The sequence below is a fragment of the Pseudochaenichthys georgianus genome, chromosome 23 (genome assembly GCF_902827115.2).
Source record: "Pseudochaenichthys georgianus chromosome 23, fPseGeo1.2, whole genome shotgun sequence".
Classification (NCBI taxonomy): domain Eukaryota; kingdom Metazoa; phylum Chordata; class Actinopteri; order Perciformes; family Channichthyidae; genus Pseudochaenichthys; species Pseudochaenichthys georgianus.
In genome coordinates this window covers 12,358,758-12,372,547 of record NC_047525.1, presented here as the reverse complement: position 1 = coordinate 12,372,547, position 13,790 = coordinate 12,358,758, and the positions used below count along the sequence as shown (strand labels likewise).

The following is a 13,790-nucleotide window of genomic DNA, read 5'->3' as shown; positions in this document are numbered from 1 at the left end:
CCAAGTGACCCAGACTTCCTCTCCTTTGCATGTCTGCATGTTTTTAAAACCCACTGATCCATGTCTGATACCACTTTTTGGTGTTCAAGGTCACCCAGTCAATCACCCGAAGATGTAAAGAAAATTCAAAGGCATCGGAGGGTGAGACTGAAAGATAAGTGGCAGGGGAGGAAATCATCCCTGCACAGGGCAGAGCGCTGAATATCAAAGACTGCCAGACTCGCTTGGCCTTGACTTCACGAGATGAGACGAGAGGAAAGACGAGAATAGAGAGGAAATGCAGAAGGGCAAGAATCAAACGGAGGTCAAGCCACACAAGAAAAGCCAAAGGGTAAGTTTGCTTTTGGCTGTCAGTTGAGTATTTTTTTTCCTACTTCCTGGTGTGTGTGTGTGTGTGTGTGTGTGTGTGTGTGTGTGTGTGTGTGTGTGTGTGTGTGTGTGTGTGTGTGTGTGTGTGTGTGTGTGTGTGTGAGAGAGTTACCTGTGGCTCTCCCTTGATGCTGCCGTCCTCCGAGTCTGACTGCTGGTCAGGGTCGTCACCCTTTAATACAAAATAAGGATAAAAGGGTTAACGTCCAAATGATGAAAGAGAACATTTGAGGGTTGCGAGCAGCTGCCCCTTATGAAGAATGCGACGAATACAAATTGAAACTCCTGTCATTGAGTGTCTCACCTCTTGGGTCCAGAAGGAGACCCCGGTGGAGCGTCTCTTCTCGCGGGGCCGCCTGCGATCCCGTATGGAGCGAGGCTGAGACTTGTCCTCTCCCTCCTTCTCCTCCTCCCTTTTGTCCATTTCTGTCCAATCAAGTAGAAGGACAGCAGGTCAACTACACACACGTGATATTTCTCCCATAATATTAAAATGACAACTGATATCTGTTTCTGCCATAAATCCTCTGCTTCTGTATTTTACAAGAGCAAAATGTTTGTATCAACAGTAAGCAAATAGCCATACAGTAATTTCAATACGGATTAAACGTGATAATGTTAAATAAGGCATGATTTCACTTCACAAAAGCACATTCAGGACAACAACTCGACTTGGCTCGAGTTCAGAGGGAAAAAAAGAGAAACGGTTGTGGTCGTGGGAGAACAAAGAGGTCAGTGTTTCCGTCAGTTGAACAGATTAAAATGGCTTTCTGTTTTCCCAGGGATGCTTCATGGATTTATTTGTTAAGAGAAGAGTGACTTCTTTTGAGACACAACCCAATCCCTTTCTGTCTGGATGCACTTGGTCAGCATGTGGCAGTTTGCCCATGTGAATGTGAACCTGTGGAGACTGACACCAGACAAGTCCACATGCTGCGCCTTTATCGCTTTATATTGGTGAGAATAGCACTGAATAAATATTTGTTTCAGGATAGTTAAGGTAATGTGTTGGTTAGAACACATCTTCCAAAACCAGTTTTTTTACCATTTCATCTGTAGACATTTTAAATCTAATCCATAGTATAAAACATGCTTTAATTAGCGGTATCCTCTTTAAATGGCTCTTTTTTATTTAATAATAAATTATTTTAATCTTTTTTTAATTATTATTTGATTGTATTTTTATTTATTTTTGTGTGGATATTTTACATTTTTGGAAATCATGTGATTTGTGCTTATATGTTTTAACCTAAATTGAATTAAAGATCATATTTTGTGTTTGTCTACTGTTATGTGCAATTGTTAAAGCACTTTAATCTGCATTCTGTGTGTATATACAACAGTGGCGAGCCATGACTTGTATACCTAGGCCAGGGATGGGCAACTTTGATGGTGGTGGGGGCCACATAATTGATGTACTGGCCACCAGGGGGCCGCAGATTCACTTGGAACACACACACAACAATTCCATGTGTTGTATGTAATTATTAACAAATATACTAAGTCTGACATCTTCATTGACATTTTACAATCAAAGGGAACATCCCCAAAAAATGGGAACATCCCCTAATAAGCTCACTAAACAAATATCAGTTCACAGAAATGTTATTTCATTTTTACAAGTGGCATGTTTGTATTGAACAGGTTATTAAACAGTGGAATAAAAGTATTTTTAAACTATTGGAAAGCACGGAAAATGTGTGTGTATTGAGATTAACCATTAAGATGACATACACATGAAGTCATGAACACTACCCCAGACATTAGTTGTCTAACTTGAACCTGAAACACTTGTAGCCAGTCTCTGCATTCCCCTTATTCCACAATAAGGGGAATGTCAACACAGACACCTGTCAGCCCGCACTCTGCTGTTCCTCAGCACCACTCCCCCTCCCTCCCGCTGAAATTATGAATGAAAAGCATAGTAATCATAGATAACACGGCAGGGTTTGTTTTCATCTGATTTCAAATAAACAAAGTCTTGGTTTTAAGAAAACTAAACTTGTTTCGCCAAATTCAAATGATAATACAACTTTTCTGCTTGTAAAGGCATAATTACAAGAGGCAACTTAACAGCCGGTGTTTCTTGTGAGGGTTTCCCCGGGAAATAAACAAAATACACACAAATGCGTCACAGATTATTTTGCGGTATTTGAAATCATGTACACAGCTCGCGACGTAACTAGGAGTCTAGTGGACGGTATCAGTACTACAAGTAAAAACATTATTATTTTTTTTTTATTAATTACGTTGTTTATAAATTAATCTGAGGGCCGCACAAAGAGGAGGAGGGGGCCGCATGCGGCCCGCGGGCCGCCATTTGCCCATCCCTGACCTAGGCCCTCTGACCCCCAACCCTTCCCTCAAAAAAAAAAAAAAAAATGTTATTAGTCACAGCGTATACTTCAGCGGACTATCAAAACAACGGCCCGGGGTGCAAAACGCATCAATGAAAGCGACCCTCAACACACAAAACAACACCTGTAAATAACCCAATTTGTGTTCTTTGAAATTGAAAAGGATATTGCATTGTGTTTGTTACTTTCATTGCAGTTGTATGTCTTAAGTGTAATTTGGCATGCTTTTATTTTGAAGGCGAGTTTACGCTGTTGACAGGAAGTTGTTGATGCTATGGAAACAAGAAAAGCATCACAGCGGGTGGAACTTGTCATAAAGTCTGCGATAATAAAACCCACCCATTTAGAGGGAAGATGATTGGCAGTGTTGGGAAAGTTCACTTTCTACATGAACTAGTTCAGTTCACAGTTCACACATTTTAAAATGAACTAGTTCAGTTCATAGTTCATAATTCAAAATGTTGAACTAAAGTTCATGGTTTCAAAAATGAACTAATTTATAGTTCATCGTTCTTTTTTCAATACGTTGCTGCGAGCTATCATTTGTCTCCTGTACGATGTTAATGGGCCATTTCAATGTTTACAATATCCTCAGAGGGCCGTACAAGTTATTGACCTCTGCTTAAAAAAACTAAAATCACAGCCCATTCATTTCATTCTGTGCAAAGAAAAAGCAACCTCTTAATCCAGATATCTCACCATGACTCGCGTATGCATGCACGTGCAGGGTGTGGCGTGACCACAAAAACAGAAAGATAATTTATGGACACAAGATGTGTGCAAATGTATTTAGTTTCCTATCCATGTGAACATGATTTAAGTGGGGGGGGACCTAACCTCCTCTAGGGGGGTCCGGGGGGCATGCTCCCCTGGGAAGATTTGTTGCACTTTGAGAGCAACATTAGGAGATCTATGGACACATCTCTCAACACCCAAACACAACTGTAAGCAGATTTTCTTTTAATTTATGGATATTTGACAAATCACTCCCCTTTCAAACTGTATTCTTCTTTATTAATAACTGTCATATAGTATTTTATACCTGTTTACTTTATTCTCTTATTTTTTTTATAACTATAATGATCATATAAAGATGGGCCTTTACCTCACTGGTTGTAGACAAAGCTTCTTATATTCGTTAGCATAGCTAGCTAACCAGATGCTAATGATAACAACAAAGTTATTGACTGTATGACAGATGAGCAGATCGCCACTGGGCTTTCAACTAAAGACACAGACACGCAGAAACTGCGGCATGTGTATGGACTTATCGGTACTGCAATTTCTGAAGTGCTGGAGTGGCGTTCTGGTGCTCTCCGTCAGAACTGCACCCCTGTCAGTCGAGATATATACCACGTGATGACACGTTAGGCTCGTGTTGTGTTCAAGGACCCTGACCTTGGCCAGGAAAAACAGGCACTCGCTTGTTTCATTTTTTTATTTTTTGCGTGTGTTTATAAATTACCTCGAGGGCCGTACCAAATTGTCTCGCGGGCCGTATACGGCCGGAGGCCGGAGGTTTCCCACCCCTGCCGTAGAGTCTCACTCTGAGCGAGTGCTGCTGCAGAGCTCTGCTCTCGGCTTCGTCCATACTAATTCATTCATTCATTCAATGCTCGCCGGTTCCGCGGTTCCACATTGTTTGTTGTGAGGAGTCTGATATATTTAGTATATTTATATTTTAGTGCGACAGCCAGGGGTGACAGGCGCGTACGTGTCACAGGCAGCTTGCTGTTGCCAGATTGGGTGGTTTTCCGCATTATTTTGAAGCCTGTTTACGGTGTGTTTTAACTGGGTTTTCGGCTGAAAGGCATATGAAATCTGGCACACTTTTGAACGCCGTTATAATACAGTGCTGAGAATGAACGCACTTTTGAACGCCGTTATACAGCGCTGAGAATGAACGCGTTCTCAATTACGTTCATCTAGCGGAAATACAGTACGTTCAGTTCACGTTCGCCCAAAATATGAACGCGTTCATGAACGATCGTTCATTGAACGCGTTCAGGTACATCACTGATGATTGGTCAATTGTACTGTCATTTGACATTGCTCTCTCGTTCAGTTACTATAGCGGGCCCTCTGTGAATTTACAGCAGGACCACCAATCAGCTCCCGTCTTCACAGTAACTCGCAGAGACGGCTAACGGAGCTTCTTTTATTTAACCCTTCACATTCAAACAGAAACTGAACAGGCAGATTCGAAGGATTTATTTCTTTGGAAATGTTATTTTAAATACAATGAAATCAAGTTATTTTGGTAGAACAAAATAAATATTTTAATTTTCTTTTCTTTTTTAATGTTTTTAAATATTATCTTGTAGAATATCTTAGGCCCTCAGAGAGGGCTCGCCACTGATATATAACTATCGTTAATAAAGGAATTTAATAGGCCATATAGCGGATTTCGAGGTGTATTCTGATGGGAATGGTACGGACCTTTTTCCGTGTCTCTGGAGGAGCGGCTGTAGGAGGAGGTGATCCCCGTCAGACTGTTGGGCCTGTTGAGGGAGCTGGAGCTGTAGGACAAGCCGGTGCTAGAGTACGGGGTGGATGCAGTGCTGACCGAGGAAATGGCGGAGGTAGAGGAGGAAGACGAAGGCCGGTAGCGCTGGTAGAGAGAAAGGCGAACGGTTAGAGGGACATTGTAGTCAAATATTCAGGGTGTGGAAGTTATTACATGCAGGGCAGAGATGTACCTCTTCGAGGCTGCGGTACTTCGACCGGTAATCGTCTTCCTTAGTCTCCATCTCCTTTTTCTCTTCCTGCTTCTCCTTGTCCTGCTTCTCTTTCTCCTCCTTCTCCTCCTCTCGGGTCTTTGGGGGACGACTCCTGCCGATGGTTTTCTCAGCCTCTTGCAGGTCAGTCAGAGTTACACCCTGGAACGAGATCGCAATACAACATCGGTCAATTAAACTTCATTTACATAGCACTTTTCATACACAGAAGGAAAAATAAAGTGCTGCCGAAACCAAAAAAGCAAACATAATACCAACAGAAATCAATTAAGACAGGAATGAATTAAACCTAATAGATAACATTTAATTCAAAGCCAAATTAAGAACAGTTCTTGAGTTAGATCATAAAAGTATGAACACGGTTTCCCAAATGATCTTTGATCTCTAGAATTCTTATTATTGGCTTGACTTAGACCTTTATAAACATAATTGTATTATTCAAACCAAGCTCCTAGCAGCTGTGCAGTGAAAAGTCTAGCTGGTGATTTACAATGTTTAATTTGTTCTTTGTTGTCCTATAAATGTCAGCTAGTAAAACAGTCAGCTCTTTGTACAGGCCTGGATGTTAAGTGGTGTCTATGTACACAAAACATGGCATTTCAACCAGTGTGACAACATTCATATAAACACACATGGCCAGGAACAACTAGAAGTCACCATGACGTAGGAGACTTATTGGTACCAAAAAGTGTGCCTTTTTTTGGTGGGATGGAGGAAAAGAACGAGCTCAACACTTTGAAATGAACTAACCTGGGTGGACCTCCTCGACTGTCGAGCCTGTCTGGAGCGAGCTTTCCTCTGAGACTCTGACTCCTCGTCTCGCACTGGCGTCAGGTATGACCTGGGACACACACAGGGTTAATTCATCTGGCAATAAAAGCATAAATACTTCAATCCAGAATCAGATCAGTGTTGAGATGGGGAAAGTGCAATCAAATATGTTTGTTTAAATGTATTTTATTAATATATCTGGTAAATGTGTTTAAGGTAGCTTGTGATCAGCAAGATGGCCGCTTTCATTTATGAACTAGCCGGGAAATGAAGAAAATAACTATTATCTTAAACAATAATTACTGCTAAGTTAATATATTAAAATCATAAGGCACTACGAGTGGCCAAAGCTGACGGAATGTAGGCTTCCACTTGCCAAAAGTAAGAGTGCAGATTTATGAAGAACATTTGTGCCCTAAAACAACTCTTAATCCTTCTTAAAGTTACTGTGGTGAAATAGGATTCAGTTATGTTTGCATTCAACCTTTTGCTGTAACAGTACCAGGCTCAAAAGGCTCCGAGTTATAAAACTGTAAATTAATCTAGCCCTTTGTGTCAGTGTTCCTCACTACTACTGAATCATGAACTCATTCAGCGCATTTGGAGCCTCGGCCTTGAGGAGAATGTGCAGCTTCTGCCCTCCTCCCTTTAAAGGAAAAGTCACTGCAGCAATCCAGTCTCTGAAACAGTCCCGCCTCACTCCAACTATGACAGGTGGCTTACTTCAGCGTTTGCTACAGGAAGACGTGCACTCGACCCCACACACGTGCAAATACATGCTCCCTCTGTCACACTGTGGAGGAGGAGAGAGACTTTCTCTGTCTGTCTGTCTGTCTGTCTGTCTGTGTGTACAGAGTTCAAGATCACACACACACCCTGTTCTCAAACAAAGGAAGCGCATCCGGATAACTGTTTGACTGATGGAACAATATTAATGCTAGTGCCAAAATATGTTAGAGCTGCCTTTAGTAAATGTATAAAGACATATCAGAAGGTGAGACAATAGTTTGGATATACATGAGTTTTGTAGACTTTTTAATGCGTTACCTGCGTCTTTCAGAGCCAGTGACAATGCCAGTGGTGGTGGATGTGGCGGTGGTGGTGGTGGAGGACGAGGTGGTCGTGGAGCCAGTGTTTATAGTAGGGATGACGGCGGCAGACTCCTTCTCCTTCTCCCTGTCTGCACTCTCCTCTGACCAGTACCTGTTCACACAGAACAAGAAACGTGCTTAAACTGAGGGATCCAGTTTCAATGGCTTTGTTATAAAACATAAATGTGTGGTTGTAAATGAGGCCACATGTCTGTTGGCAGCCACTGTGGAGGTCAGGTACTGCAGCATAAAATACTTTGAAGGTGAATGAAGGTGGTCCAGACTTATACAAGTTGTTTTCTCACCTGTGTCCATGACATTAGAACAGGTGAAAATAAGTGTTTTGCCAGGACAATCTTTCATTAAGTCCCTTTTTTTAATCTCTGAAGAGGTGGGGAAAACGGTTTGCTGATTTTCTTTCCTAAATAGGACTGTATTTATAAATCTATATTTTCTACGGCATACTCATATATGTTCATTCATAGTATATAAAATTGTCAATAATGCTCTGTAATATATTAATTCTGTAATTCTGTCTTATTTATACCTGATCTATGGTGTATTAATGTTCTATGCTGTTTGTAGTGTGTATACAGAACAAATGGAATAAACATTCTCCGAGGAAAAAAAACTGAGTTATAACTAGTGGAATATCTACAAGCTGTTGATTACCTGCTGGTGAGACTGGTGGAGCCAGTGCGGGTGGAGGAGGAGCCCAGGCTGGAGAGCAGTCCGCGATGGCCTGTGGGCGAGGTAACAGAGGTGGTGGTGGTGGTGGTGGTGGTGGTGTTGGTGGTTGAAGAGGGCGAGGTGGTGGTCGAGGAACCCAAGTCCTCGTTCCTTCTGCCAAAGGAGCCGCTGGCGGACAAAACGTCAGACATGGACACATCAGGGTCACCAGTGAACCAGAGCAGAATACAAATACCGATATGTTAACAACCACAGCATCTAGCTAAGTTATTGTAGAGATAATTAGTTGATTATTCGATGTAAGCACTCTTTTTCTGTTATTTGCTTCACACTTCTCAGACACATATTGCATTTCTAATAGCAGAGGTTTGACAGTCAGTCTGAAAGCTGTATTTCGTATCTAACCCTCTGCGGATACTAATGACTGCACGGCATGTATTATTTAAATACCCAAATTTCACAGACACTTTATATATTATTTGAGAAACCCTCTAGACTAGAGGAAGCTTTAGAGATAACTTTTTTTCACACATTTTGTGAAAAGAAGCAGTCTTTTGGAGACTACTCAATTTTATTTTTGCAAAGCCAATAGCTGTGCCAAGAATGGTTCAAGTAATCTGTTCATAAATGACCAGTGACATGATTTAAATTATATATCTTTTTTGAGTATCAAGTAATGAGACCTTTCTTGAAGAGTTTCACTCTGACCTTGCAATTTTCAACATCATTTTTAAGAAACATTTTACTTTTAGCCAAAGCGGCCTGATACGTTTTGTATTTGGATATCTGCTTGTAAAAAAAAAAGAAGCACAGAAGGCACTTCCTAAGCCCCAATTTTTAAGAAATTATGTGGGCGGCTGAGTAAAATAATAAAACAGAAAAAAAATTACCTGTGCTCTCAAAAGGCACATTTAAAATACTACTGTTTCAGAAAATGTTTGATCTGAACATAATTTCCTTGATAGTACTGGGTTGTCGTACTATTCCTCCATATCATCAACATTGAAGGTTTGCAGACTTGTCATATGGACATTAAATGTAACACAGTACTCATGGTAGGCAGTGAGCAGAGCACGGACAGTCAGAGAGGACAGGAGGGTGTAGAGACGGCGGTGCCCTGGTGGGGGGGGGCGGCGGGTATACCTGCGGTAAATGCTGTAAGACTGGTAGTGGGAGGTGGGTGGCTGCCAGGGTTTAGTGTTACAGGTGTTAGGGTCCAAGCTGGAGGTGGACGAAGACTTGGCTGGCACGTCCCGCGTGCTGCCGCTCCGCCCTAGTGCTAGCGTGTGGGACGTGCTGCGTGTTGGCAGGCGGGTGGGAGCGAGAGAGGCACGTTAGCGGTGGAGGCGCACACACAAACAGATATAGTACAGGACACATACATATTTAAGGGGTATTAAGCTTATACACACACTATTTGTGCATTCATGTCATATGGGGATAGAGGTCGAATCATAGCAACTGTCAGGAGTGTTTGGAGAATTCATGAATGAAGATTTTTGTAGATTTGTGATGATTGCAATCACCTTGAACAGTCAAGTTCTAAGGTAAAAACTAGGAATATTTAGAGATTTTAAGATAGATCATGGATCCAGGATTTCCCCATATGACATGCATGCAGCTTGAGTCCATGTCTAGGTTTTTAACAACTCTAAGAATTAGATTTATCTGGTAGTCAGACAGGTATATAGGCCTGTTAAAATGTCATACTGAGTAATGCTATGAAGACTCAGTGGCCTGACAGGACAGGTACAGTCATGCAACACACTCAGTGGCAGTGATAGAGAAAAGGTGCTTTCTCAGCAGCTGCTGCTGTGCATGGAAGCATGTACGTGCATATCTCTGATGACATAATCTGAGCCAAATGTACAGTAGGTGACTGATAAACAACTATCAATGCTTCCTACACAGTGGTATTAGTTCCAATACTATGCAAGTCCACCTCATAATGGATAAACACATGACATCAGATGGAGCAGAGCTCTGATGAGGAGGGGGGATGGGACTTGTGTCGCAGTAGAGGCTGACCTGCGCTGGTAGGTGGGGGTTCGGTTGGTGGAGGCGCTTCCTTCGGAGTTCTTCAGGTCATCATCCCAGCGTCGCCGGGTGTACGAGCCACTACGTATCAGAGCAGTAGAGTCCCTGGGGATTACACTGCAATAGTACCTCAATCTTCCTCAAACAGATCTGATGTAGATACATGTCTACCCTGTATGAAATCTACCCTTCTTTGTCTTACTAAACATAACATCCTAATGAAAGCCAGTTTCTAAGGCCAACACAGCATGCATAGCATTGAGGCATCTTGCCTGCAACACACAGCAGTGGGCAGCAGGAGCCGCTCAAACCAATGCATGTTAGCACAGAGCCAGGCCCAAAGGTCTCACCTGTTCTCCTTCTCGTCGATGTCCGAAGTACTGGCCAGTCTCCTGGGGATGGTGGGGGCAACGTAAGCAAGCCGAGTTCCTTTATCTTTTTCCTGCAGACAAAAAAGGACCAACATTAGTGAAACCGTCAAACAAGGGATACAAGTCTTCAGTGAGCTCTCATAAAAAAAAAAAAGGTACAGCATTTTCATATTTCTACATTCTATACTAGAGTTGACCTTCTCTTTGTTGTCCAGAGAGGAGGACAGGCGGGGGCTGGAGGCAGAGCGCATCACCCCGCTCGTGTCCTTCTCCCTCTGAGCCTCCTTGGTGGCCGTGATCTCCGCCAGCGCCCCGTAGCTGCCCGTCTTCCTCAAACCCAGCCGCCACGACGCAGGAGACTCGTCCTTCCTGTCGTCCTCCACCACCTTAGATGTGACCTTTCCGGCAGGGGGAGGGTTCTGAGAGGGAGAGGAAAGGGGCAGGGGGTTAAGTATGCAAAGCTAAAATCTCTATACATTTAAATAGTTAGGAGATTTTGAGTCATATTGGTGAGTAACACATCAGGTCAAAAACCATTTGGATTAATCTCCAGGGGCTGAGGACGGGCATGCCAGTTAAGAGATCATAACGACGACCAATACTAAAAGTTATTTCTGAGTAAACCGATCAAACATGTTGGTTTTTTAGGCTCCGGTTGATGGACTTCAGGTTTGGCCACATGATACACTATCTAAAGATGCATACATGGTCATGAGCAACCAAACAGAACACAGACGCCACACAGACACACGGTGAAGGACGACCAGGAGAGTGCATTTGTTGATTACAAGTGAAAACGACACCATGGAGGGTTTATGAGTGGACGCCAGCGTTAGAGGGTTCATTCTGCGTCGCCTGGATCAGACCAGGGTGGTTAGAAGGGGGCGGGGGGAGGTGTAAAATACTTTAATTTTGTGCACAGGTGCATGTAGGATGAGAGAACAACTCCGGTGCACACCAATGCCTCACCATCAGTTTTTTGGGCAACAGAGATATGCCAGTTTTGCGCAAGCCTTGACGCCACAATGCAGGACAGCCTGGCTCCGCCACAGGCATGAGGGGAGTAACACAATCAAACTAAAGCCAACCAACAAGAGCCCAGGATGAGAAAGACGCGGAGGGAGGGGGGGGGGGGGGGCAGGGAGGAGGTTGAGACAGAAAAAAGCCAGAATAAGACCGAAGCAGCAGCAAAAGAAACACACTACATGGCAAGGACAGATTTGTAAGACCTAGTCACACCACACAATGCTTACTGCCAAACCAGGGGGGGGGCTACCGGTATAGTTTTCAGCTGGAATAAGTGACCGGTCCAACAAACATTTGGTAGTGTCGAAACTGGACGTTGTTAATGTTTTGCTCACTCTTGTTAGACAGAAGACATTGTGATGTGTGAGCACTAGGCTTCAAAGGAGGACTGGAACAAGGAGATCATCGCAAGAACAGAAGCAGGAGAAAATAAACAACATTTAGGACGTTTTGGAGAGGCGGCCTACTTGTGTACCTCTGCATGTTTTTAAAGCTAGGGTAAATGAAATGCTTGCTGATACAATGGGCACTTGTAAATGTCTATAACTATGTATCCTGTAAATATAATGTATAATGTCCTTTATTGTTTTATGTTTCATGTGGAATCTATATGCTGCAGGTCTCCCTTGAAAAAGAGATCTAGGCTGCATTCAGGAGTGTGGAATGATAATAACTTAAGGAATGGGCGTCAGCGCTTTTGTGTATCCAATACATGAGAGGTTTAGGAAGATACAAAAGAATGAGAGGGGGATGAAGGTAGATTTTAAAGTTTCTAGTTGGGATGGGCATTATATTATTTCACTGGGAATAATTTGCCCAAGACAATATAATAATCTCATAAACTATTTTATTACTTCACTTTTAAATAGTATCAATACGGTTCCAATCTTTAAATACAACCATATATATTTATAGCATCCGTTTTATATCTGTGAATGTAAATGAATATAATTTGACAAATATTTCAAATAATATCAATGAGTATTTACAACAATATATGGAATACAATATCCTTTGGCTAAATTCAAGATATTTGAAGCACATGTGTCCACTTTGGCAACGTTAGTTAAGTGCTTGGCCTCATCCTGCCAGCAGAGGGCAGCAGACTCAAAAGTGGGAAATCAGCACTCCCATGCAAGCCTTATTTCTAAAAACTAAACCACTCTTAGCCTCCTGGTTTCCCGTCTTATGATGAACTGTTACCATCATCCAGAATAATGGCCATTAAGCATCCCCACTGCTCAGCCTGTTGCAGTGTTTGCCCTCAACGCCACCAACAATTACTTTTAAATGTCACTCTCAGGGCCTCCGTGACATTTGTTAGCAGTGTGTGCTCATTGTACTGCGACATGAAGAGCAAATCACAAGCAGGGACAACTATTGCTGTGATGGCCCCTGAGTGTGAACGGCAAACTCATTTATGTAAATCCCCATTATCTCCCGTCAGCTGTGAAATGGAGTTTGCGTTCAAGTTGGAGAAAAACTAACTAGATGGTGAATTACACTGATTTGTGTATCGAGTGAGGCACCACTGTGTCTCAGTAGAACACGGTTGATGTGATACTGCTCTTGGTGTTTTGATGGGAGCGCCATGATCACATCAGCTGCTAGTTTACTCCAGGGCTTTTTAAAAATCAATTTGCTTCTTTTGAAGCCAGCACTGTGGCAGCTGTCGGCGCAGGGGAGGATGATAAATGCTCGTCCACCAGGTCGCACCATGTTCACCGGTGAGGGGGGGGTTGTCACCTGGTTGGTTGGGCTGGTTGGAGGCGACACGGTGATGTCGGCAGGTGCGGGCGTCGTGCTGTTGCTCACCGATGCTGCAGGCTTGCTCTTGTCTGGAGGGGGGGAGAAATGAGCGAGAGTCAAACAACAATGAATCAAAACAAGTATGGAACCTGTTATTGGTGACACACATCGAAAGACAGAGCTGAATGAATGAAATACAAATGTAACCAACAACCAGTCAATTCTAAGTCTGGAGAACTGATTGAAGTCTAAAATAAGTCAAACTGCTAAGTACATAGGGCTGCAACAAACGACTGATTTGATAATAGATTAATCTATCGATGAATGAAACGACTAATCGACTATTCGGACTATTATGCCTTGCCCAATTTCTCAAACGCTCTTATTTAGCTTATTTATCAACTTTTAGATTTAGCTTGAGGTTGTTTTAGGCATGTGGAAACTAACAATGAAGACAATACAGATTTTAATCGATTAAGTCGATTAGTTGTTGCACCCCTATAAGTACATTCACTCAAGTATTGCATTTATGTTCAATTTTGATAAACTTGAATTGCATAATGGTTTTTTTATACGTCAATGTACTTTACC

General features: G+C 42.5%; 1 protein-coding gene across 5 annotated transcripts in view; it reads right to left on the bottom strand.

Annotated features, from left to right (window-relative positions):
- Positions 1–13,790, bottom strand: part of ppp1r12a (protein phosphatase 1, regulatory subunit 12A) — a 55,655-nt gene that overhangs the window by 8,413 nt on the left and 33,452 nt on the right. For 2 of the 5 annotated variants that reach the window (XM_034112423.2, XM_034112421.2), the window contains exons 9-21: positions 13,197–13,288; positions 11,394–11,501; positions 10,622–10,843; positions 10,404–10,495; positions 10,045–10,158; positions 9,160–9,312; positions 7,999–8,184; positions 7,283–7,438; positions 6,215–6,305; positions 5,426–5,605; positions 5,166–5,337; positions 674–795; positions 482–541 (exon numbers count right to left, since the gene is read on the bottom strand). In XM_034112423.2, coding sequence (XP_033968314.1) covers positions 482–541; positions 674–795; positions 5,166–5,337; positions 5,426–5,605; positions 6,215–6,305; positions 7,283–7,438; positions 7,999–8,184; positions 9,160–9,312; positions 10,045–10,158; positions 10,404–10,495; positions 10,622–10,843; positions 11,394–11,501; positions 13,197–13,288 — 1,748 coding nt within the window. The remainder of the gene's footprint in view (positions 1–481; positions 542–673; positions 796–5,165; positions 5,338–5,425; positions 5,606–6,214; positions 6,306–7,282; positions 7,439–7,998; positions 8,185–9,159; positions 9,313–10,044; positions 10,159–10,403; positions 10,496–10,621; positions 10,844–11,393; positions 11,502–13,196; positions 13,289–13,790) is intronic. The other 3 variants (XM_034112425.2, XM_034112424.2, XM_034112426.2) reach the window with 3 other exon arrangements.